This window comes from Lacerta agilis, chromosome 2 (assembly GCF_009819535.1).
Source record: "Lacerta agilis isolate rLacAgi1 chromosome 2, rLacAgi1.pri, whole genome shotgun sequence".
In the NCBI taxonomy this organism is placed as follows: Eukaryota; Metazoa; Chordata; class Lepidosauria; order Squamata; family Lacertidae; genus Lacerta; species Lacerta agilis.
This window is the reverse complement of record NC_046313.1, coordinates 78,116,574-78,143,643: the sequence shown is the minus strand read 5'-3', so window position 1 is coordinate 78,143,643 and position 27,070 is coordinate 78,116,574. Positions and strand designations below refer to the sequence as shown.

The 27,070-nt window shown below is 40.9% G+C and overlaps 1 protein-coding gene across 1 annotated transcript in view; it reads right to left on the bottom strand.

The window, feature by feature from the left end:
* The window catches only part of CACNA2D3 (calcium voltage-gated channel auxiliary subunit alpha2delta 3), a 487,051-nt gene that overhangs the window by 254,099 nt on the left and 205,882 nt on the right, over nucleotides 1–27,070 (bottom strand). The window contains exons 6-8 of the mRNA XM_033140932.1: nucleotides 11,815–11,946; nucleotides 6,706–6,766; nucleotides 6,460–6,610 (exon numbers count right to left, since the gene is read on the bottom strand). Of these exons, the coding sequence (XP_032996823.1) occupies nucleotides 6,460–6,610; nucleotides 6,706–6,766; nucleotides 11,815–11,946 (344 nt within the window). The remainder of the gene's footprint in view (nucleotides 1–6,459; nucleotides 6,611–6,705; nucleotides 6,767–11,814; nucleotides 11,947–27,070) is intronic.

The following is a 27,070-nucleotide window of genomic DNA, read 5'->3' as shown; positions in this document are numbered from 1 at the left end:
GGATTATTGAATATTGCTTGATTTGATATAAGTTGTTTATTTTAAAGTTATTGTGACTTTTTGTATTGGATCAGATTGTTATTACTAATGTCTGGCTTTTTGTTAATTTTAAAAAATAATTTAAATTCAATATTGTCTTGGTGTACAAATGCATGTTTATGTGAGGACCTGATTCTTGTCTCTCTCTTTTTAGGTTGTAAAGTCTTTACTACAGATCAGTTACATTTGTTATGAGACATTAATGGTGAGTACAGTATAAGGTCAGGGAAGAAGATTGGGGGAGTGTTGGAAGCTGCCCAGAGTGGCTACAGCGACCCAGCCAGTTGGGCGGGGTATAAATTTAAAACAACAACAACAATTAAATTGTGCATTTTGTGAATGGAAGAGCAACGTAGGATTAAAGCGGGGGAGGTGGTGTATAAAAATGATCAATTAATCCTGAAAAATATTATGTGTCTCTCCACTCCCCTGATAACTTAATTTACATGGTAGCTGTGAGGACCTGATTCTTTTCCCACTCTGCACAGACACTGAGAGACAACAGAATCGCAACCAGTAGGTGAAACCACCAGACTTTTAGCCCAATTATCATATGGGAACGAAGACAGCGCTGCAAGAATTCATCCACTAGAGGGAGCAGGGTTAGTGAATTGCCTGAGAGCATCCTTGGTTTATTGTGCTGTGCCTTCTCCTCAATTAAGCTAAACACTCACTGGTTGCAATCTGCTCCATCTTGGACATCTGCCTCCATCACTCATATGGACAGTTCAATGCTCTCTGATAATCCTTAATTAATTACCCTGGCACGCAGGCAAGGGTGTTTAATCTGGACCATGTCAACCATTACTGAATACTAATCTCCTATTAATAAAACAATCTGAATCCAAATACTCCCTTTGGTGCAGTCGTGTTTGGCGGCCACTTTCTGCACAACCCCATTTACTAAAATTGGGAATATTCTAATTTGTTTTAAAAATACCCATAGGTATTTTTAAAATTTAAAGATATCCTGCTTGCAAAATATATTTCTTATATATCTTATGGTAGATTGGTTTGTGGACATCTTAGGATTCTGGAAGATTCTGAACCCAGTTAACATCCACACATCATTGTTCTCTATGTCTCTTTCATAAAAAGGACCTCTATACTGAAACACCTTGTGAAGACCATCATCTCTTTTAAATAAAAAAAATACAGATCAAAGAGGAGTTCACTCAACTGAACTTGGGGAGATTGTTCTTTTCAGGAGCCACCCAGAAAATAAAACTTTCCAAACTGCTCTTCAAACTCAGCAAAGTTCAAAAAGTCATTTGGGCATTTATATATTTTAAGGGGAAATTAGAATGCACACAGCGGCTGCATTTGCCCTTCCTACTTCAATTCCCCAAACTGCCTTTTGACTTTATGGGAGTGTAAATAGCGGTCTGTGGATTCTGTGGAGGTAGCTTGTGTGTGAAAAATAAACTTTACGAAACAAAGCAAATGAATTCCAAAGAATACTGGCAAAGGGTCCTTTGAACCACAGCTTAAGCCAGTTTCATATTCTACCCTTTAATGACTGCATTATTTTTCACTCCAGTCTTTATCATTCGTCCCTTATTTTTTTAAAATAAAATAATATTGCTGTAATTGTTAGCCTCTTTCACCTATAGCACATTTTTTAAAACCGTGCAAGGATATTCTCCTCAAGGCATACTTACAAATAAAAGTATATCCCACTATTTAGCATACAAGCTTCCAATGGGGCTAAATAAGGGACCACCAAATTTAAAGTTCAATCAAGAGCTTTGCTGTGTGACTAACATCCAGAATTCATGGCTGATGAAATTCCTGTGCTGTGCAGTATTGGTCTGACCAGCCCACATTCTTTCTGCCTTAGTAACAGGATGTTTCACTACAAACATCTTTATGACACAGCATATTTCGTTTATTTATTTTGCCAACAACTTCTGTAAATCACAGCATCTCATTTCCACCATGGTTTTTTTTGGCCCTTTCCCTCTCATTTCTCTCATGCTTCACATCCAAGATCTCTGGCTTCTGCTCCTCTGTTGTCACCTCTGTGTTTCACCACACTCTGCTCCTGATCTGATAACTCCTCCATTCCCCAGCTTTATCTGTCCCCCTTTTCTCATGCAGTGGCCAAGCCACAATAAGAGTTAAAACTTTGCACATTGTGATAAAAACACAAGGCTTGGTATACACAAATAATATATATTATTCAGATAATTCCCTTGTTCAGAGATGAAAATGTCTCCACATAGCACCTCCAGTTTAAAAGATTTCTGGCAGGAAATATGTCTGCCCAAGTCCCAGGCAATTGGCATAGATAGCATGGAACTAGGTATGGGGCAATTGACTCAATTTATGGGATGTTTATATGTAGTCTGTTTTCAATGCTATACAGGAAGCAGTCTTTAACACTGGTGCATTTAGCTTAGTGTTGTCTACATCAGCCTTCCACAACCTGGTGTCCTCCTCAAGATGTTGTTGGACTAAAACACCTGTTGGTCTTGCTGGCTGGGGCTGATGGGAATTCTAGTCCAAAACATCTGGCATCAGGTTGGGAAAGGCTGGTCTTCACTGACAGCTGTTTTCCAGAGTTTCAGGCAGAAGCCTTATTACCCAGTCCTAGCTGAAGATACCAATGATTTCACCTGAGACCTTCTGCATGTTAGCCGTGACCTTTATCAATGAACTACAGCACCTTCCCAGTAGTTCATTTCCTATGACTATCCTTCTACTCTGAAACAGGAAGGCAATTTGCAATCACTGCCTCCTTTCTGGGCACCTTCCACATAGTTTTTCTAGTTAGCACAGGACTATCCTACATATATTAAAATGATGGATCTCTAAGGTCAACCATATTGTCCTTCCTCCTCAAAATGATAAGACAATAATGCTGTTTTGAGGATGCAATATTTTTCTCCTGCCATAAAAAGTTTCTATGATACTGCTGGAAATCTTAAATTGAATTAAAATTTCCATCCCAGCCAGGGTGTTGTTAATTTAATGGCAAACTCATATTTCTATAAAAGCATTGTCCCCAGGTTTCAGACCCAGACTGAATTAGCACTATGTTTTTTTATGATAATATTGTTAATTTAACGCTTGACTTAGTATTTTACTTCAAAGCAGACTGGGAGAAAACATCTATTTTTCTTATTACAGACATCTCTGTTCATGCACTGATGATCTGACCTTATATCTTAACTTAGGCCACACAAAATCAAGTGCATTGTTTAACAGTTCTTTTTGTAATTCAATCATCTAGTCCATCAATTTTAGATAGATTTTGCAATAACTTACCCGTGAAAGCGACAATGATTTTTTTGGTACATTATCTTTTTATGTTTATACTTGGGAAAGGTTTGCATTGGACATTTGTGTGCCATTTATTCATGGGTATATTTAGAAACATAAATTATTGGAGGATGAAATGAAGCCAATACATATCAGGAAAATAACCCATTTATCTGTATCACTGAACTATTTTTCAGTATTCAATTACAATAATTTTAAGAGTTGATTAAAATTTTAATTATGACCATGTGTACTCTCATTGTTGATAATGAGAACTATAGACATAATTCTATGCATGGATGATTGAAAATATAAACTAAACTATTGCTATGCAACACAGAATGATTTGGAGAGAGAAAAAGTTTTCCAAATTTAATATATAACGTGCTTGGAAACAGAAGGGGTTTCAGAAAGTGACAGGGGGCTTCATTGTACAAGGGGGATTTCAAGTGACAAAGAAGTAGCAGAGTGTCATTAAGGACATTTCTGAGGGTGCCTGAATCTTAATGTTTTGCGTACAGAAGAACCCAGACTCAAACCCTAGGTTCTCAATGCAGGGCTAGGAAAGACTCCTGTCTGAAACACTGGAAAGTCACTGTTGGTTAAGGTAGACAAGACTGAGTTCTTTATGTATTTTATTTATTTAATAGATTTGTTAGTTGCTTTTCTTACCATGTAACTCAAAAGTAGCTTACATTAAGGGCCCAGTTCCAGATCTATGCATCTGTCATCCAGAGTGCAACACACAACCATCTCCTGAAGGATCAGAAATCCCTTTGGTAAAGGGTGGTGGCTCACTGGCAGAACATCTGTCCTGCAGGCAGAAGGATCCCAGCATCTCCAGGTAGCTCTGCGGAGGTCCTGCATGAAACCCTAGCGAGCCTCCACCACCCAGTGCAGTCAATCCTCAGCTAGATGGGATCAGAGTTATTATCTGGTATGAGGCCACGTTCTTCAGTCCATCTTACAGCGCCTCTCTCCTGCTCAGTCGCCTCCCCCAACCCACAACCAAAGGAACAGAACAATCCCACGGGCACCTTTCTGGCTCCGTCTCACGAGTAAGTCCCACAGCTCCGACAGACCACGTTTAACCAGCTTCCGAAGCTGCTTTGTGGAGTCAATATTGGGACATGTCTGCGTATATGTGTACGCAAACACGTGCAAATTTCTTTAAAATCCCCACGTTCTTTTACACTGCCGATGTCCAAACACACACAATTTGGTCTATTGTGTTTTATTTATTCCCCCTCCCGCATCCCCTGTCGAGCTTTACTCACGAATAGCACAGAACACAGGCCAAGGGTCAAAGTGGAAAACAACAACAACAACAACAACAACAACAACAACAACAACCACGACTCACATAGGAGGAGCTTGGAGGGTTCTGCGCGAGAGTTGTGGGGAGGCCAGGAGAGGAACGGCTCCAGAAGTATTCCTCTCCCCCCCCTCACCCCTTCTTGCCATTTGGACATGTACATTGCATGCTATGCACCCCTGTGGGGAACCTTTCCTAAAAATGGTCAACAACTTTGGGGGTCCCCCACCTAAAAAAGGTTGACAATTCTGGGAAATTGGGGGGGCGCCGTTGGAGGGATCTTCGCACCACAGCACCAGATATGCTTAAGACAGCCCTGTCCACGCCCTCCCAGCAACCACAGCTGGGAAACACAGGAGAACACTCCATTTCCTAGTTATATTTTCTGCCTTTCTTGAAAATGCAACAACTGGAGCAAGGTTTTCTCACAATATGTTTTAAAGATTCTCTCGGACAATAGAATGATCTATTGCATCAAAGCAGGTAGCAAGAAGATGGGAGAAAAATAAGGTTTCTTGCATCACATTACTTTAAAATAGGGGTGTAAATGGCAGAGTAGTGCAGGGACTCCATTTCAACATCTGCCCCAGCCAGCACGACCAATGTTGCGGGATAATAGAAGTTGTAATTCAAAGCAAATGGCCAAAGTTTCCTCACTGGAGTAGGAACTCAGAGCAAAAATCATGCAGTTTCAACCAACTGACTTTTGCTCTCTAAAAACAACAACCCAATAGTAAATATTGATGGTGGTATGGTTTATAGATAAGGAAAGTATTTTCTTAAAATACACTAATTTGTATTTTTTAAAAACATGCAGAATATAACCACTTATTAACCTCATGATTAGCCGCTAAATGCTCCTATTTAAATATTTTGATAATTAGGTTGACACTTATTTACTGGAGTTTTTGTTGGGCAATAAACCGTTGCTGACAGAGAATGCAATCAGGCTTTCCTATTATGTGAGCTTCTAGTGATATTAATGTAGTGAGCAATTACAGATTAATAATAACTAAACAAAAATACAGATTAATAAGATTATTAATAATAACAAACCTTTCCTGATAAAGAATGCAATTACACTTTGCTATTATGTAAGCTTCTGGTAATAATAATGTAGTGAGTAATTGCCAATTAATAAGAAAGATACTATTTCCTAACATTGTTATTTCTTAAATATGCAGTATGTTTGGAGTCTAGGTGCCGTTACACCATTTGACAATAATGTGTGTAGCTGAAGACAAGTTTGACACACGTGAAACACCAATGGGTATCCACATTCAGTTCAATGGATAGCACTGTTTTTAATACTCTTGCATTTATGTTTCCCAAAACTAAAATAGAAAACCAAACTTCTGCAACCTGCAGATAGGTTGGAATGGCAGAGTATGTTGCTGTGAAGACAGAATCATAGAACTGTAGAGTTGGAAAGTACTCTGAAGGCCATATTGTCCAACCCCCTGTAATGCAGGAATCTCAACTGAATTATCCATGACAAATGGCCATCCAACCTCTGCTTTAAAACTTCACAACCTCACAAGGGAGTCTGATAGACTATTGAATGGTTCCTACTGGAGGAGAATTCTGTGGGTCCCAACTACAGTGGTACAGCCCAGATCTAACTTTGCCATATCTGTGAAAAGTGTGTGTAAACAAATGACTTTTCCAGGCAGACTTGGGCTCTGGCACTTCTCCATTTCTTGAGATATGGTATTATCCATGCTCTTACACACTGTCTCCATCTCTTGTCCTTTGAATCCCTGTGTAGACTCCATATCAAGGGGGGGGGAATAATTAAGCAGAAAGGGGGAATAATTAAGCAGAAAGTTAGAAGTACTCACAGCAATTATGTTAAAAAAATCATCATCTCCCAGAGTATCCAAAATGGACGACACAGTCTGCTTTGCAATTGTCAGGCGGAGTCCTTTCATGCTGCCACTGACATCCACTAAAATGACTACATCTTTAGGAGAAGTGGCTGCCTGGATATACCTGGATAAACAAGGGAAGGAGGGCAGTATAAATTGAACTTACGATATTGTACCTCCTGACCCCCCTGAAAGCTTTAGTGGACAGCTGTGACCTACCATTTTCGATTTCTGCAATCAAATGCAATGACTCCATTTTCGTCTGGCTCCCATTTAATTCCTAGGGAGAGAGAAGAAACAGGGTAGTATAGCAAAAACAAATTTATATGCTTCAAAGCTTGAAAGAGAAGTCTGGTATTCTTATTCACTGTCCAGACTGGCTAAATGCTTTTTCTTTGTTGGGGTGGGGAATGATAATTGAAATAGCTACATTGCAGAATTCCCCACAACTGACTTTGGAACAAAGGCCATTCCTACAACACAGTTAGTATCTTTCACGGGGTGATTAAGGTACTCACTACGCTAGAAGACGGGAACTGGCAAGGCCATGTTGTGCCAATGTTCTTCCTCTAAACTAACTTGCCAACAGTGATTACTGTCATCATGCCTAATGGTATTACTCACAGGCTGGGTGTCCAGACATTTTGGTACAGATCCTATGATCATACTGAGGTAATGTCTCTGATTAGTGGATCATAGAAAAGTATGTTAATGGACTTTATCGTCGTCATTTTTATTCACTGTTACTGTTACTACTTGGTATTCAAATCATGATGGAGGAAAAGAATTGACCACACTCTAATAATGACATTAGGGCTGCAACTTATAGGATGAATTCATGAGTGTTTTTATCATTGATCACAGAGTAATTAGAACCATATTTGATCCTTCCTAGCGACATGTGGATATCAACTAGAGAAAAATAAAACACATTTCCTGCTTGACTGAACTGTGGTGCTTTCTGGTGTCAAAATGTAAAAGAAATGGAAATAACACTGCAAGGAAGTGAAATCTGCCAGTTTAAGGAGTCAGTCCCAAAAAATGAATTAAAGAGCAATGTTAGAAAGCTTTAATCTGGGTTGGCTCTGTCAGGCCGCACAGTGAAGCAACCCAGCTCAGGGAGTGCTATTAAAACAGGTACATTTTTATTGTTTGTAGGCAGTTCAAGTAGCCTTAGCTGTTGAGGCTGGATTTTATGTATAATGAGATGCTGAATCTGAATTTTGATTGATCTAACAATGAGGTTTGACCTCAAATTCAAGATGACTGCCAATATGGCTGTTGCTGTTTTTAAAGTATGAAGCCAAATGAATCTCCTGATAACGCACAGGATGAAGAAGGACCTGCCTTCCCAGGAAAGGGGTGAAGACTCTGAAGGGACTGGAGGATGATAAGAGAGTTCCAAGACAGGTGCTGGGGGAGCTACGGTCTTGATATTTATGGCTTAGTATGTTTGCTGGCTGTTCCTTTCCCCATTAATTACCTCCATGTTTTTGAGCACCAGACTCTGGGCACCTGAGTAAAAGTTCCACAGCAGCTGTTCCTCAACAGGAATCAACAGCTGAGAATGACCCCTGGAAATTATTACATATATGAAATTAAACATGGTCTGAAATCTGCCTGACTACATTGGGAGAAGTTGGGGGGGAGGGAGGGAGAGGGAGAGACTGGAACAGAAGAAAGCAAGATGTATCACTTGGTGCTGCAAGTTTTGTTGATCTCCTTTGGGATCTATTTCAGGTAGCAAAATGTTCTGGGCCAACATTGCCTTTAATATGTGACTTTTTAAACTGAAACTATTTAGGATGAATATTGTCTTGATTGTTGGGCTAGCTAAGAGCCAAACTATGTGTACAGAAAAGCATTTATTTGATAAGAATAAGTTTTATGATCTAAGATTTGTTGATTATAATTGCAAGATTAAGATTAGTGGTAAGGAACTAGATTTTATAATGTTATAAAGTTACTGAAGAAGATTAGAAATGAACGCACAAGAGAGGGCGTGAGGAGGTCCCAAGTAAGATTTAGAAGATGTGAAGGATTTTTAAGTAATCGTGTTTTTTCTGTGTGTTGGGTGTATTGTGTTGTTTTGTTTGGGGTGTGGGTATATGTAATTGGTTTAATTTGGAAAATCCAATAAATCTTTTATTTTAAAAAAAGTTGTCCCAGGATTATACCACTTCAGGCTGCAAACAAAGGAGTAAATACTGTATCTGAATGCTCCCAATGCTCTCTCTTCCTTGAATGTACCAGCATGGCAGGAAGAAATGCCTAGTCTTCTTGCTGACAATAATTTTTCTAAATGCTGGGAATTTTTGATAGGGCATTCAAACATGTGACCTCACAATTTATGCTGAAGTTATATAGTTCCAGGAGGCCTGAACATGTATTTCAACTCCAAGCAATAATTTGGGATTAAACTAGTTACAGGTAGGTAGCCCTGTTGGTCTGCCATAGTCAAAACAAAATAAATTATTTTGTTTTGTTTTGGGATTAAACTGTGAGGATGTAATTTGAATACATTGTAATCCTACACTGGAATTCAATTCAAACTTCAGACAAATAATAAGGGAATTAGATTCCACTTCTGAAATACTGATTATTAATGCTGTTCCATTCAGGCATCATGCTTAGAACCTAAACCAGGTATGAAGAGGCAGCAGTGATGGTGTTGTTCCCCTCGGCATTCAGAAATAAAGCAGAAACACTGAATGGGAGGCATAGGCTTGATGAAGAATCAGAAAGATGAAAGCTGAGAGTGGACAGAAGCAGAGCGAAAGGAACTATAAGGACACATTTCCCTTGTAGGGTGAGCACCTTATAGACACAGAGATAAGAGTGTGGTGCCCTCTGAAGCAGCATTCAAATAAGGTGGGAGGCAAGCTCTCACATATAGAATAGGGGAACAAAGTCCCAATGGTGAGCCTATAACTAACAGGGTATTGGTGGAACAGTAGGGGCAGAAAGTAGGACAATGGACAAGCCCAGGGAAAGAGTCCCATCCAGTATAAACTAAACTCAGAGTATATTGATGCTCTGAGGAGACTTTGGGCATGGAAGGTGGTGGATAAATATAGAGTAAATATAACACAGAGGTGCCACAGATGCCAGTAGTGGGAGGCATGAAGACAGCTGTAGGGAGGACCACTTCTTTTCCTTCCTCCCAACCACTCAGTTGCAACAGACAGCTCTTACCAGATGTCTGAACTGATCACCTGCAGAGGGCTTCTGAAATTAGTCCAAGGGTCACATGAAATTACAACAGGAGTTGTATGTATCTCTAGGGCTGCTGATTGTCCAACCCCAATCTAAACCATGGTTTGAATTTCCAAATATGCACATGAGCCGTGCTTGCTTTCATTTTCCAGCTGTTCAGCACTCTCCCGTCTTCGCATGAAGCAACCTCAGGAGGCTGAGCAACAACTATAATTATGGATTACTAATTAAGACACATGATTAGATCATAGTTTGCAGAAACCATTGGTTCTGATTCTGGTTTGTCAGACAATCATAGTTTGTTAAATCAAATATAAAACTAAACATTGTTAAGCTTCCTTAACAATGGTTTAGTATAATGTCTGGACTGGAGAAGGTTCATAGCTCAGCGGTAGAACATCTACCTTGCACACAGAAGTTGTCAAGTTCAATCCATGGTATCTCCTGCCTGAAACCCTGGAAAGACACTGCCATTTAAGGGAGACAATATTGAGCTAGATGAACCAGTACTGAGCTAGAAGGACCAAGGATCTGACTCAGCATAAAGTGGCTTTCTGTGTTCCAGCCTGAATAATTAACAATGAGAGAGTTCTCATTCATTAGCAATCTTATACTAGACATGATCCAGCCAATATGTTTTTAAATCACAATAATTTAAGCAACCACTTAACACTTGAACTGCATTGTTGTTGTTTTTTTAAAATGCTTAATTTTGGTTGGATCGTGTCCAATATAAGTAATTTCATTTTAGCATGCCAAAGTGTTCTAAATAGCTTATTTGTCCCTACAGGAACCTTCTGCAGTAAGCCCCTAGTAATCAAAATTTTCAGATGAGAAACTGAGGCTAAGGAATAATATTTGCCCATGGTCACCAAGTGAATTCAGAACTGAGGAGAAATTTAGAGCTGTGTTTCCTATGCACTTTCCAAGAAAAAAAAAAAAAAGTACCGGTAACTCCTGCACATAAATCCTTAGAAGGAAAGCTGCAGAACTTACGCTACTATGATCTGGATTTCCAAAGATTTAATTGCAAATTATTGAAAGGAGGACACACAGAGTTATCAACTCAAAGCCATTCTATTATCACAAGATAGGATGGTTTATTGTGAGATTGGTGCTGTTCATGCAAACACGTTTTTCACAAGACCCACACATTAGCATCACAATGCCATCCAGTGTTATTTTCCTCATTTAATCTGGATTTATCCTTTCTGCAGAAACATTTTTTTTAATGTTTCCAACAACGCTTTTGCAATTTTAAGCCCAAGTTTGACAGCACTCGTAGTCTATAATTGCACTGCATATTTCTGTTTGATATAAACGGCTGCAAAATAAAACACATTACTAATGCTTCATCCTTTTGAACAAACACCAATCAAAACAGCTAGCAAAATAAATATTTGACAGCAGAGAAGAAATGGTGTGATCATATTAACTGTATGTAAGAAAACCAGGAAACAGTTAACGTGCTCTAAAATTATCTGTTTAACATCATTATTTTTACTTATGTGCTTTTATTGCCACAGCTGCGGTGTCAGCACTACCGCAGCCTCAAGTCATGCTTTATAAATTCCCAAGCAAAATTAAAACTTCCTTTCTATTAAAAATTCAAATGTTTCTGCAGTAGGAGAGATATCCTAAGGGTTTCAGCTGTTTCCTTCCTCCAAGAAAAAAAGAAAGAAGACTATTTGCTGCTTTGGAAGGTCTTGGAGTATATGCCTGAGCTAATGGTGCCTACACTCACAACAATTTCAACTTGGAATGAATTGCTCTGATCCTAAGTCCAGGAAGCAGTTCACAAGAAGGAATATGCCAGCAATACCTTGGCATATATGCTTCTGCTTCTCAGTACAAGCAGAGGATGGAAGAAGAGCAGAAGGGTGAGTCAAGAGAGGTTCAGTTCACTGGAACACAGTAAGTCAAGAATGTGCATCTCCCTTTTCAAAGAGCAATAATTTACTCCAGCCAAATACTGTCCATAGAGTACCATAGCTACTTCACTAACAAAAGTAAATAATAATAATAATAATAATAATAATAATAATAAATGAACAGAGCAGGCTCTTATCAGGGTGGCGGTGATCAATTCCCTTCCCCAAAATGTCTTCTTACCTGGGTATTGCCTAAAAAAGCCCTTTGCACTTCCAAAATATTGCCATATAAGGGAAGGGTCACGGTCAAAGTTGTCAACAAACACTTTGTTTAATGATTCAGACCAAAAGACTCCATTCACAATAGCAGGATCTGAAAAAGAAGGAGGAGAAGGTGTGAGAGAACTTTGGTTGGGCAATTAGCATCCAAGAACATCTTCCCCAGCAGCTGCAGTTTGTGCACTGGCATCCGTCTGTCTTGAAAGAAAATGGAAGAGCACACCTTCAGGGGTAAAGTCAAGCTGTTGGAGAGTTACAGCACCTGCTATAGCTGTAGAGACCGAAATGGGAGAGACATGTTTTATTGCAGGTGGGGCGGATCAAGGTGTCCAGTATTGCTGCTAGAGGAAGACTATGGCGCTTCTTTTCTCTGTGCTCCTCCCAGTGGTCATTCCTCCTCTGGTCACTGCTGTGGATACATGACCTGTCTCCAGGTACTGTAATAATCTGCAAGGGATTGCCATATGGCAGGGTTAATGTTGTCAGTCTTCATGTAATGCAGAGTTGGTCTGCCAACAGGCCTAGTGCCTGCACCCAGCTTCCCGTAAAGCACGCCCTTGGGGATCTTGCCATTTTCCTTCTGTGGACATGATTGTGGGGTTGGCAGGGGGGGGGGAGGGAAACTGAGAAAGATTCTTATAGCAATCTAGCCAGAGGTTTTAAAAGTAATTTTTTAAAAATAACTATTGAGGGGGACTTTAAAATGCCTCAATATCAATGCAGAGAAACACATGCCCAAGCATTCAGCACAGTAGTTCCAAAGATGTGTAAAATAATGGTTGATCTCAATCGCCTTAGTTTAATGGGGTAATTTTAATGGAGTGGAAAAGAGGTGAATTGTTTTCTGCACTAACATTCATCAAGGAAAACACTAGGGGAGGAGGGAGCACCGAAATTGTCTGAGCTACATATCTTTGAACTAAGCTTTCATCTAAATATTTATATTTACAAGCACATGCTGTTCATTAAAACAGCGCAGACTTTGTTTAAAAGACATGTCTCCCTTGACTGGCATGCTTTTCTAAATATGGGAGGGCATGAAAAATTAAAACCAACAATACCAGAGATATTCTGGACAGGAACTATTCTTCTAGCTGAAATCAAACCTGGCTAAGAGGTCAGGGATCATCAGTTTGGAAAGACAAAAACTACCGATTTTTACTAGTTGAAGCACAACAGCCAAATTTTCAACCTTATGCACTACAGATGTACCCAGGTCTGGGAACTGAGGAGTTGAAAAAGTCGCTCTGAAGGAGCAGGCACATAGTTCGGGGATGGTCCTAGATCCATTCTCTCTCACTGGGGCTCAGGTAAGCTCTGTGGTGAGAAGCACCTATTATCAGCGTAGTTTTGTGTACCAACTATGCCCTTTCCCATACAGGCATAGCTTAGTCCAGGCTTCTTCAACCTCGGCCCTCCAGATGTTTTGAAACTACAATTCCCATAATCCCTGACCACTGGTCCTGCTAGCTAGGGATCATGGGAGTTGTAGGCCAAAAACATCTGGAGGGCCGAGGTTGAGGAAGCCTGGTTTAGTCACTGTAATTCATGAACTGGTTACCTCACAGTTGGACTACTGTAATGTACTCCGTGTGGGGCTTCCCTTAGGATTGATTTGGAAACTGCAGCTGGTACAGAATGCTGAAGCCAGGTTGTTTCAATACTAAAATAAATAAGGTAATGAAATATTTTCCCTGTTACAGGTAGGTAGCCATGTTGGTCTGCCATAGTCAAAACAAAATAAAATAAAAAATAAAAAAAAAATTCCTTCCAGTAGCACCTTAGAGACCAACTAAGTTTGTTCTTGGTATGAGCTTTCGTGTGCTTGCACACTTCTTCAGATAATCACACTTACCACAGCAAACTAAATGTTAATCACTAAAAGCACCAAAATTTACCTTTAGGAATTTGAAGCCAAAATGAGGCCATTAAAAATGTGTGGTGGTTCCCAGGAAAAATACCCTCTACCCCTGTTGGGACAGTGTAAGATGTCTGGGATGTGAGAGGGTCATCCTTGTGTCTTCTCTCCTAGCAACACCATAGGCACAAGAAAGGGTTTTGGAGGGAAACAGCTGCCACATTTCTCACCTCTGGAAGCTGAGACCAAAGGTCTTTGACTATGTCTTTCACACCTACACTAACTGAAAGGGGTGCACGGTTCGGTTCACCCTGCTCTGCTCTCTTGCAAAAGGGAAAAAAGCCAACAATTTTGGCTTTTCCATTCCACTTCCCTACACAAGGGGAACAGCCCGCCATTTATCTAACAATGGAGCAGGAAGGAATATTTCTCTTTCACGCTACTGTAGTTTTAAATGTTGCTGCTGGAGTGGGGAAATGTATGTTGTGGCTGCTGCTGCTGACACTACCACTAAATGTAAAATTGACCTCTATGTAGAACAGGGTTTTTTGGGTGGTGGCTTCTCACCTGTGGTAAGGTGAAAAAGAAAGTCATTTCTTTCCGCTTGGGCATTTTAGAATAGCTCCAAAGATCCTTCTTTTTAAAAAAACTTATAATGGATAGAAAGGGACTCAGGTGGCGTGTGGGTTAAACCACAGAGCCTAGGGATTGCCGATCAGGTTGACAGTTCGAATCGCCGTGACAGGGTGAGCTCCCATTGTTCGGTCCCTGCTCCTGCCAACCTAGCAGTTTGAAAGCACATCAAAGTACCAGTACAAGTAGATAAATAGGTACCGCTCCTGTGGGAAGGTAAACGCCGTTTCCGTGCGCTGCTCTGGTTCACCAGAAGCAGCTTAGTCATGCTGGACACATGACCCGGAAGCTGTCTGCGGACAAATGCCGCCTCCCTCGGCCTATAGAGCGAGATGAACACCTCAACCCCAGAGTCATCCGTGACTGGACCTAACGGTCAGGGGTACCTTTACCTTTACCTCTATAATGGATAGGGGGAATGAGGAAGCTGCATTTGCTTTGATTTGCTTTTGATTCTTGTGCTACTCATAGGCTATAATTGCTTACTTTTAAAATTTCATCACTGCATTTTTATAAACCTACTTGCGTTATTATTTTGCTGTCACCTACCCCAAGAATCAAAATAACTGAAAACAAGCTATATGTTTTTTTTAAAAAAATAAATGAAATGGAAACTATTGGCTGGTTTCCTGTGAACATTTCAAAATGTAAGTGGAAAAAGATTACCTAGGGGAGGATAATTTACCCTAGGCTATCCAATAAATCATTTTTCCAAGCCAGAGAATGAACACAGATCCAAGTCCACAGAACATGACCAAGTCAAGTTCTATATTCTCTGGATTACATTGACTCTTAAAATGACCAGATTATACCTACTCAACCTGTAGAATTTGGAGATCAAGCCTCCTGGGTATGTAAAAGATTATGTTGAAAAAGACTATTAAAATCCTAACCATTTGTCATGATTAGAATTTCACAGCAGCTCTTATAAGAATATGCAGAAGACTTCACTATTCATTCTATATTCCACTTCCATGAATTCCTTAAATTGTCATTGCTTTATCTGAAACATTTTCTCAATCTTACGGGTACTCTGTATCCTCTACTACTTAGATGTGAAATGTGTAAATTACTTTGGGAGCAGTAATAATGCAAAGCAGGGCGGAGATCCTCCTCCTTCTTTCATGGAATAGAATCAGAAGCCAGCAAATTTAAAGCAAATCAGAAGCCAGCAAAATGAAGCAAATATATTTCGCTTCTCTGTCAGTCCTTTAAAGGCCTCTCTTGATTAGCCTTTTTCAGAGAAGTTTCCTGGCAACAACCTTTGCAATAAAAACCCCCGGAAGCTTTCTCCTTTCACCCTTTTGATAAGACATATGTGGCAATGTACAATTTGTTTTAGTGCCATTACTGCAGTTGCTATCAGGTTCTTTATTGATATTTAATATAAACAGTGCCTGTGGACAAACAGGTACACTGACAGGAATCTGAAACATAATTGTCCAAATGCATGTAGCAATTAAGTTGTTGTCATAGATATTATTGACCCTAAAAGGTAGAGCTGAGACAAAGACTGCATTCAGCCAGAACAAATGCAATGCCATGGAATGTACAAACGGAAAAGAAAGCTCACTGATAACACTTCTTGGCTCTTATATTTCTTCAGCTGATTAATATTCTATGGCCGTTTAAATGTGTTTGTTTTAACTATTTATTTTGTGATTTTACCCTGCATTTTTATCTTGTGAACCACCCTGCAATATTTGGATGAACGACAGTAATAATAATAATAATAATAATAATAATAATAATAATAATCCAATGATGGGCAAAGCCCCGTTTCCACAAGCATTATGCATTCCAAAAGATAGGTCTGTCAAAATAAAGCACATTTCTAAATAATGTGCCTTAAATTCCAGATAGTCTAACTCAAGCTTTACAGTATTACACACCTGCTATCCACAAAGAGATATACAATAAAGAGTTTACAAGCAGAATGATTTTAACAGGGGATGGAGCGTAGTAGTCCCCCCTCCCCACAAACCCATACCTGGCCAGCTCTTACCAGTCATGGCCAAAACAGGGAAAATTTGGGAGAAAACTGGGAGAAAAGGGAGACTGATCTGTCATATCCAGGATACATGTTGTTTCCGTGCGCTCTGGCTTTCTTCACGGTGTTCCGTTGCGCCAGAAGCGGTTTAGTCATGCTGGCCACATGACTCGAAAAGCTGTCTGTGGACAAACGCCAGCTCCCCCGGCCTGAGAGCAAGATGAGTGCCGCAACCCCATAGTTGCCTTTGACTGGACTTAACAGTCCAGGGGTTCTTTACCTTTACCTTTTACATGACTATCTGCAGTGTGTGTGTGCGCGCGTGCGTGCGTGTGTGTTCAAAATAGCATTTAAATTTCTGTGGAAACTAGGGTTTATTGCTAGGCTATGGAAAGAAGAAAGTTTAAGAGTTCACGTGCTTTTTGTTCTAATTGCAGCATGAAATGGAACAGAATTAATTATTGCCCAGACACAAATTTGTAATGTTCATGAGTCTGGATAAATTGGCAGACTATGTTGTCCAGACATACTTCATCAAGATGATTTTGATGTATGCGGCAAACTATGACAGCGCTGCATACAGCCAGGTTTTAAGGCTTCAGAATGTGCTGAAGCTATGCACAGCTGCACATACGCTCACAGGAATCAGTAGCATAAGTTTTAGAAATGTCTCCAGTTCACTATGAATTGCCTGAACATCTGGAGTTTTACATAGACAGCCCCTGGATGACCTGGGAAAGCACTTAATCAAGATCGGCTTTATTCGTGGCTGGCATCTGTGTCCCCACGCCCCCCCATCTCTTTTGTTTCAGCAGTAGGTAGCTCTAGTTGCTACCATGTACTCCAAGAACACAGTAATGCTAGTCAGTTGTATTCTTCATATTCAGAGTAGCCCTGTTTTGCCTTAATGCAACTGTGCTTTTGAAAGCTTATAATCACTGCTTTCATCATTGTGCCCCCCACTCCCCCCAAAATAGAGCCCTCCTCGCTTTTTAAAGGGTGCCAAAATTATTACAGAATGTTGGAGCTGGAAGGGACAGCTGGAAGTTAAAAGGTAAAAGTAAAGGTACCCCTGACCGTTAGGTCCAGTTACGGACGACTCTGGGGTTGCGGCACTCATCTTGTTCTATAGGCTGAGGGAGCCAGTGTTTGTCCACAGACAGCTTCCGGGTCATGTGGCCAGCATGACCAAGCCACTTCTGGCGAACTAGAGCAGTGCATGGAAACACAATTTACCTTACCGCAGGAGCAGTTCCTATTTATCTACTTGCACTTTGACGTGCTTTCAAACTGCTAGGTGGACAGGAGCTGGGAGCAAACAACGGGAGCAAACCCCGTCATGGGGAATTGAACCGCCGACCTTCTGATCGGCAAGCCCTAGGCTCTGTGGTTTAGATCACAGCGCCACCCATGTTATTACAGAATGTTGGAGCTGGAAGGGACAGCTGGAAGTTATGTAGTCCAATTTCCTGTTCTGTGCAGGATGCAATTACATCCATAAGAACATGAGAAGATCCTGTTGGATCAGGTCAGTGGCCCATCCTGCTCTCACAGTGTCCAAGCAGATGTCGATGGTAAGCCTACAAGCAGGACCTAAGTAGCTCAGTCAGTAGCTCAGAGGATGAGGTCATGGGTTCAAGCCCCACATTGGGCAAAAGATTTCTGTCCTTCAGGGGACTGGGTTAGATGATCCTCATGGTCCCATTCAACTCTAAAACTATGATTCTAAGCATCTGCATATATGCTTCTAGTGAAGAAAAACTCACCACCTCCCAAGGCAGTCTTTCCTACTGTCAAACAGTTCTTAACGTTGGGAGGTTTCTCCTAATGCTTAGCCAAAGTCTGTTTCCCTGTCATTTCTCGTCCTGCCTCTGGAGGCACAGAGGACAAACCTTCATATTCTGCATGCCAACCCCTCAAATATTTTGAAGACAGTGATCATGTCTCCCCTCTATCTTGTATCCTCCAGACTAATCAGACATCATATGTGAAAATCACCCATGACCTCCTAGCCTCATCATGATACCACTTTCTGTGGAGATGAAACTCTAAAGATTTGCTCCTGAGACCTGATTCCCAGACTGATTTGCCCATATTGTATGGCTAAAATTACAGTATAGAGACAGTTTATGTGTTTACTCCTGAGACAAACACGGATATGCCAAGAATCTGGGAATAGTTAAGCATGCTCATGTCTGTCTCATTTGTAGACAGGCTAATAAATCCTCCCCATGTTTCAAATGTTGACAGAGGAGTGATTTGTGGGAGTGCTTCTCTAGATGCAATTGTTAGCATGGGAAGTAGCCTTGAAAGGTGATAAGGAGTTATTTTCAGCCTAATTTTTGTTTCCCATCCAAAAACTATACCAACGTTTTGAATTCATCTGGGTACAGATTTCGTTTCACATTAAATTGCTTATGAGCTTCAGAGCATATATCAGGGATGGAGCCAGAGTCCTGAGCAGAATTAGACTATCTGGGCAGAGTGGGTTTGGGATCTGGCCTGAATAAAAAGCTAGAGGGCTCTGAATGAAGAGCCCACTTCTGTTGTTGTGCTCTGGGCAAGGGTATATTAAATGACCACCTTCCCCACATGGTTTAAGATCTTCAGAGTGTGTGTTAGTCAGACATAGCGAAGTCCCCTTAACCCTGACTCTGTATTCCCCCCACCCTCTCTCCCCCTGGCTCAAGCAACTTGCAACAGCCTTCAGGTAGTGGGGCCCAGCCAAGGAGTTCTGCAGAACCCATTAATAAATCAGTTTAGTTTCACCACGCCAGGTATGGAACCTTACATCATATCTAATAAATCTTGTGCTAAAATATATCCAGGCCTTGCGTGGATCCAGTATTGTAGAAACAAAGCCTAATTTACCTTGAAAAAATTACGTTGCTCAGATTGTCCTTTCCAAAGATACTTACAACATGTGAGTTCATTCATTAACATAATGTTTCAGATTCTCTGCTTCTAGTGCTGCTTCCACATTGGGCATTTTGTGTAGAATAACCTGTTTTCAGCCACAGGGTACTATAGGACAACATACATCTCCTCTCTTCCAGCTTCTGCTGGTGGAAAGAGCACCACTGGTGGAATGGCTCTGCCATAATGGAGTCCCCAAACTGCATGTGATGGCTGAGACACAATGCTGGCAGTAGCCAGCAGAAATCCCAGAAGCAGGGTGTTTTGCACCAAGGGCAGGCTTGGAGGTTTCACATTCATAGGATCAAAATCCCATGGATCTTCTAAGGCAGGGGTCCCCAAACTAAGGCCTGGGGGCCAGATGCGGCCCAATCACCTTCTAAATCCGGCCCATGGGCGGTCTGGGAATCAGCGTGTTTTTACATGAATAGAATGTGTGCTTTTATTTAAAATGCATCTCTGGGTTATTTGTGGGGCATAGGAATTTGTTCATCCCCCCCCCCCCAATATGGTCCAGCCCAGTGTTTTTCAACCTTTTTTGGGCAAGGGCACATTTGTTTTATGAAAAAAATCACGAGGCACACCACCATTAGAAAATGTTAAAAAATTTAACTCTGTGCCTATATTGACTATATATAAAGTAATTCTCTTGAATAGGAATCAAATAAACACAATTTTTCCCACGGCACACCAGGCAACATCTCCAGGCAACAGTGGTTGAAAAACACTGGTCCAGCCCACCACACGGTCTGAGGGACAGTGGACCAGCCCCCTGCTGAAAAAGTTTGCTGACCCCTGTTCTAAGGGCACCAATCTTCGGGATTCTCTGCTGCACCAATCTGGAAATGGCTGCAGCAACTGTTATCCCATCCCTCACAAAAGCCGCTGGCTAAATTTAGCATGTGTGCCAACCTCAAGGTGCCAGACTACACAAAGGTACTTTTCAATACACCCCAAAAGTTGACAGAGATCATAGAGTCATAGAACTAAGTTCCAAGGTCCCCATCAGACCAATGTTGTCTTGTTCTCTTGGATTTGGTATTTAAGGAAATACAACACCATGGCTCAGGGACTTAACACATTCCATTCAGGATCCAATGATTTCTAATGTAAGGGGTCCACATGAAACTCTTCATGCATTAAAACCATGCTCAGGAATTATGAGAATTGTAGTCCAGCAACATCTGGAGGGCCACAGGTTAGCTACTCTTTCAGTAAACATTTATGCTGTGCTCCACAGCCTTCCTGGCTGCCGATGCTTCCTGATTTGAAAAAGGTCCATGGGAGGAGTTGCTTAATGATATCTTCATCTGGGCTTCAATTGGTGTTTTTGTAATCACCTACCCGGGTAGGCTGCTTTGCATTGCTTTAACACAAGCTCTCGTACAAAACACCACATTCCTTTGATAAATAAGGGCTCTGTGGTCAGATACCTTTATAATGAGCTTCCAGCTTATGATTGGGGGGTGTATATAAAAAATAGAATTCTAAAAGACTGAAATTAAGCTTGCAACCCAATGTACCATGGCTAGTTTTATAGAACTCACAAAACTGATTTTAGTTATTTCTGAATAAATATCAGTGTTGTGGTGTATGAACTGCTTAATTTATTTCTAGAAATACTGCACATTGCATAGATTGGGTTGTTTTTGTTTTTGTTTTTTTATAATGTATTTTGTGTTTCTATATTGTGATTTTATGTTGCAACCACCCTGGGACCTGTGGGTATAGGGTGGTATACAAATTTAATTAATTAATTAATTAATAATAGAAGAGCTCAGGATACTACAATTCCAGAGAAATTGAGTTCAGTGCCTAAACAGAATTCATTTTGAATTGTGTCGAAGTAAAAATAAAAAGAACAAAAAAGATTGGATGGTCTAAAAAAGAAAAAAGAGGGAGACAGAGAGCAAGAATTTGTAAATTCTCAAACCTAGTTCTTAAATGTTTCACACTTCAGCTAAGTATTAATGCTAAGCAAGTAGAGGGCATCTTTTTTCTTTTCTTTTTCCAAGACAGTTCCAAAGTGTGATTTGTTTTATATAGAAAGGAGAAATGAATAATTACCATATTCTAAGATAACAGAGTGAAGAAATCCCACCATGGAATAAGTGCTTAAGAAAAAGTGTGCATGTATCTTTTGTAGATCTTTAAACCTTCCTTCTATACTATAAATAAATGCTGTAATATTTACATTTGTCTCACAACCATCTGAGTGTAAGCCTGGCATGGCCAATCCCAAAGGACTTCAGAAAGTACTGAATATGACGTCATTTGTCATTGAGTGCAAAGGTTTAGACTAGCTCCCAAACGCATATTTTCATGGCAGCTATTGCATCTGTTTTTGGTTTAAAGGGCAAAATGGTATTCCGTTATTCATACTGAAAGCAATACCTCTACTCCAGAGATTTGTGTCCCCCTACCAAGGATTGCACTCTTATTTATTTATTTATTTATTGCATTTTTACTGTGCCCTTTGCTGTAAACATTCCCAGGGTGGATGGATCACAACAATAAACTGGACAAGGGGTAGATTTTTAAACAAAAACAAAAAAGGAGAAACAAATGAAACATCCACCTGATGAGAACTCTTCAGGACTTCCGGCTGGCGACGCCATAGCGGGTGGTCGGGGCTGCTTCGGCTGCGAGGCGCCCGATCCATCCCGGGGGTTAGGAGCCCCGCAACCGCAAAGCGGGGCTCCGGTTGGGGTGCGGGAAGAGCGTCCCGCACCCTGGGCTCCCCGGCTGCGCCCACGGAGGCTCCGAACCCTTCCCTTGCCCCCCCTGTAAAGGGGGAGTGGGGGTGAAGGGACAACGGAGCCGGGCTTACGGGGATATGCCCCAACCGGGATGCAAATGCGGCGACAAAGCCCGCGGTGAGCGTCTTAGTTCTACCTTTGAAGAATGGAGCCAAAGGAACCCGGTGGTCGTGAGTAACTAATTTGACCAGAAATCGAGCTTTTGGAACGATCCGGGGGGAAGGAGAAAGGCAGCCTGCCTTCTTCCCTCCGAGTTAAAGAAGCTAACCAATTTGAGCAACTGCTGCTACAGGACTGCTACAATGTGTTTAAAATTGATACATGAGACTGGCAAACTTTTTTCTTGGGAAGTAAATTAGTGGAAAATATCTCCATTTAAAGTTGCGGTATCTGCGCTCCAGTTTGGGAAAATGGCGATGAACAGAGAGGCAGGAGTAGAAATTTGATACCCACTTCCTCCCCCTCTACCAGTATGCTGGGCTTCGTCCTTGAACTGGTATTGAACTCTGGACTAACGGACGAACAGAGGCTCACTGCTTTGAAGGTGGAACTGCTGTACAGGAAAGTCAAAGTCTTGTGTGGGGGTCTGAAAGAGAACCAATTGCCCACAGAGGAGGCTTTTAAAACTTTTAATACTTTGGAAGAAAGTCTTGCCAAAGAGCTGAGAGAATGTCTGGGAAGATGGAGAGAAATGAGTGAGCTACTTCGGAGAAGAAACTCGCCTTTTGGGGGTGGCAGTCCCAAGGCGACGGTAAGATTTGTTATATCCAGTCCCCGAGGTGTGAGCTCGGGGGCCAGGGACAGAGAATTATGGTTTTTACAAGAAGAAAAGGAATGCTACAAAGAACCGGAGAAGCTGAGAGACGACGAGATGGACATCCTGGAGCTCGTGGCAAGGAGAGTTTTGGACTGTGCCTGGATCTGTGGACGCTTGGAGAGGGAAGCCACAGGGAAATTCAGTGTTGATGCCACCAGGAGAAGAATAATGGACAGAGGGGGTGTGGGGTGAAACACTAAGTAAAATTTGAAGCAACCTGTCATGGAATTTTGAAATCGGAGGGTGAATACTGTCAACAATCTTTCTGTTTTATTTTTTGTTTATATGAAAGGAGATATTTTGAGTTACTATGTTATTAGCAGCAGTTTAAAGGATAGAAGAGATAGATATGATATAAATGATTGGTGAAGATTTCAATGGAAGAAGAATTATGATGAGATATTACTACGATGATGCATTGTTAGTTAAATGTTGAATATATAATTGTGTGTAACTATATAATTGAATTTGAATTTCAGGAGAAATGGTTATAAAATAGATTAAGGATATGTACTCGAAGGAGAAAGGGCAGGGGAAGTCAATGGTCAAGATATGGAAATAGAAATTTTCTTTTTAAAGAAAAGATGCAACAAGAAAACTTGACACTGTTTGTATTTGTTTTATCAATGTATTTGTTTTGTATTTGTTTAATTGTAGGTGTGGGTGTGGGTATATGTTGTTATAAGAAAAAGGTCAATAAATTCTTATAAAAAAAAAAAAGAGAACTCTTCAGATGTATGCTGTAAATATATTTATTTCATTAAGCCCATCCCCGGAGCTTAGCCACTTCGTCACTGGTGTAGGGACTGTGACTGAAAAATCCACAGCAATGAACTGTGAACAAGTAGGCTATCAATTTAAACAATGGAGCAGTTTTGCAGGAACGCAGGCTTGGAGGGAAGCTATTATAAATAATGGTGCCTCAAAGAAAATAGCTCTGTGGAATACAAATAAAAATCTATTCCTGCTTGCGAAAAGATTAGATCACTTGTTGAAAGAAAGCTGGTGCTGGAAAACATCAATACATGGTGCACTCAATTTACATTATAAGCCATTTCTACAAAGTGCTGCTGGTATCTCCCGACCAGTATCTCCCCAACATGTAACTAATGCCTAGAAGTAGGGCTACTGCACATCCCACACACCTCTTTTACCAAACAAGAAAAGCTGGGACGGGGGGCAGAGTTGCTGAGAGACACAGTGCCTTTTGGTTGTCTTTTGCGTTTTCCCAACCCCTTTGTTTCGTTCTCCTTTGTTTATATGCTGCTTCTCAATGAACTGAACATACTGTAGCCTACCAAACAGATCGTATGAAATAGCCACAATGAGATTTGAAATCGCCACATAATCTTTTTGTTTTACTTGCTAGGGTTTAACGTTTGATTTCAAAATTACAACCTTGGGGGCACAGACGTGAGTTTATTTAGAAATATAGCACAAACACCTTGAGTCTTAGCTTCCAATTTCATTGCAGAATAATTTTGGCTCAATAAACCTATTTCTGTGCACCTGGAGGCTTCCTAACATTTTCTTTAATGGATTTTGTGGCTTCCCATTCCTCCCCTCTGTTTATGCTTGTGACATCATCAGGCCTGCCTCACGAAACCCTTGAGAGTATAACACTATTATAAACACCTTGCATAAATGAAATTACTTAGCTGGGGAGGGGGGGTCCCCTGCCTAAGATACAAGGTACAATTGCTATTCCAAGTCACACACAATCTAACAGCAAACTTAATTTACTGTTTCATAGATGAAGAGAAGTACAAGGTTGCATGCTGCTATATCCATTTTCAAAAATCTGGTGTCCAGCATACAGGTATTTTCAGCTCCATGGTGCATAAAGGCTTATCAGCCATGAAAGCTAACAAATTAAACACATCGGTGACAGGTGAAATTTTATTTCAGGTTTTCACTACTAGGCAGGAATATATAGAGGGGGGGGGGAGAGAGAGAGAGACTACAATCAATATGCATCATTCAAGGGATGAAAAATTTCTAGTTATAATATCTTAGAAAATAGGTAAACTTAGCTTGACAGTCACTTGGAAAGAGCTGCTAGGGTAGTATGACTGAATGATATTCATAGCTCCTTTTAAGTGGCAAATTGAAAAAACCCTACTTCATCAAAAGTGGCTGTGGTTCATCACATTGCAATATATTTTTGAGAAGGCTCTATACACTCAGAAGAACTTCTTCTCCAAGGCAATCAGAGCATTGATTACAGTTTGCATTTATCAACTTTCAGCAAATCAACTCATAGTGTGCAGGGGAGCCAGAGAAAGCCATGAGATGGGGTTACACACACACACACACCCCAAACGTGGCCTTCTCTCCCTCTCACTGGGCCATAGAGATTAAGAGATGTTTTAAGTTCACTTTCAAAAATCAAAGTTTGGAGTCTACCATCACCACAACTGCTGAGCTGGGAGAAGCAAATGACAAAGTCAAACTAGAAATGCATGTCCCACAGAGATCTGAACTGGGGGTGGGGGGGTGGGGAATCCAGTCTTTGTAAAGTTGTTGTGTGTGTTTTTAAGCCAATTCGTTAACAACACATAACATAACAAAATAATACGATACAACCTTATCTGTTTCACTATACTTAGTTATTTTCTACATTTTCTGAGTGGTTTTTGTTCTACTGCCCAAAGGAAAGGAAAGTGTGAGAAATATACTTGCTATGTATGTATTGTTAAAAAAAACAACAGAAAACCCAAGAAACAAAATTGCCATCCTGAATAGGAAATCAGTAGCAGGTAAAAAAGTCATTCTCCCAAACTAAATTATCTGTGGGCAAGATACCTGCAGCTGCATTCCTTTTAACTCCTATCAGATGTATGATGCTAAAACCCCCAGATTCCTGTCCCCACTCCTATGTTTACTCTTTGCACTTGAAGACAAACTACCATTCCCCTCAGTGGACGCTGTCCTTCTCACACCAGTAGCAGATTCAGGGGGGAAATCTGGATTGGGACTGCAGTGGGGGTAGGATTAGAAAATATCTACTCCAACACCAGTGATTCTGTTGAGCCCCACCATACCATTAAATAGTCATCTGTACAATGGCCCATCTAGTCCAGCATCCCGTTCTCACAGTGGCCAACTAGATGCCCATGGAAAGCCCATTAGCAAAACCTGGGTGCAACAGTTATCTCCCATACAATTCCCAGTAACTGATATTCAGAGGCCTTTGACAGTGAAGGTAGAACATATCTATAATGGCCAGTAGGTGTAGGTAGCCTTATCCTCTGTAAATTTGAGTAATCCTCTTTTAAAGGAACAGGCAGGTGCTCGAGACAGGCCTCAATTGAAGAAGGGAGGGAGGAGGGGGTTATGACAACCCTTTGCGGCTTCTGCTGCATGCCCTGCAGCATGGATTGTTCCAAAGTTGTTGTGGGGGAGAGGAGCCCACAATTGTGATAATAATGAGCATGACTAAGTTAGGGCCATTAACTTCTATGGGTTTACTCTGAGCAAAACCTAATCAAATGCCACTCTAAATATTGGCGACTATGAAGGACAACAAATTCAGCTCTGTGACAACCAGCTGCCTAGCGCATCCAAAGTGTACACTGAAAAGTGAAAGACCTGTGTTGATATTAAGCAAACTGCACAACTGCTTCTGAGGAAACATCTAGCGATGATATCACTAGATTGAGAATGACATCACTTTGGACCTGCACGGTCATTTTGTTTGGGAGGAGAATTGCCTCTCACATTCCTCCCCCATTCCACCCAGCAACAAGAGCAAGTGTCAAGTGAACATGAATGAACTGAGTATAACTCACTCTCCCTAAGCACCTGATCTGTCCTCAGAATACAGAGCTATGTTAACCAGGTGTCTAGAAATACTGTGTTCCACTTAATGCAGTATAACTCAGCTCCTCCATTACTTTATCTCCACAGGGAAAGGGACACACATACAGCCAAAGCTCATACTGGGTCAAGCGCTCTCCCCAGAATGTAATAACTGAATAGGCCCTCAGGATTGCTCCAAGGATTGTTGGGATGATAAATGAAGTAAGAATTGTTAATGTGCTATAGAAACCAAACGTTAATATTTTCCCTTAAACTTTTGTTCCAACACTGGTTTTGTTTCCAGATTAGCAGACAGATGGATTACAGAGCGGGGAAACAAAAGATCCCAACTTTTTCTTTTTCTTTTCTTTTGCAGAGTTGCATTCCTGTATCTGACAGAACGGTACCAGCAAAACTGGTCCATTTAAAATGTCATATAGATAC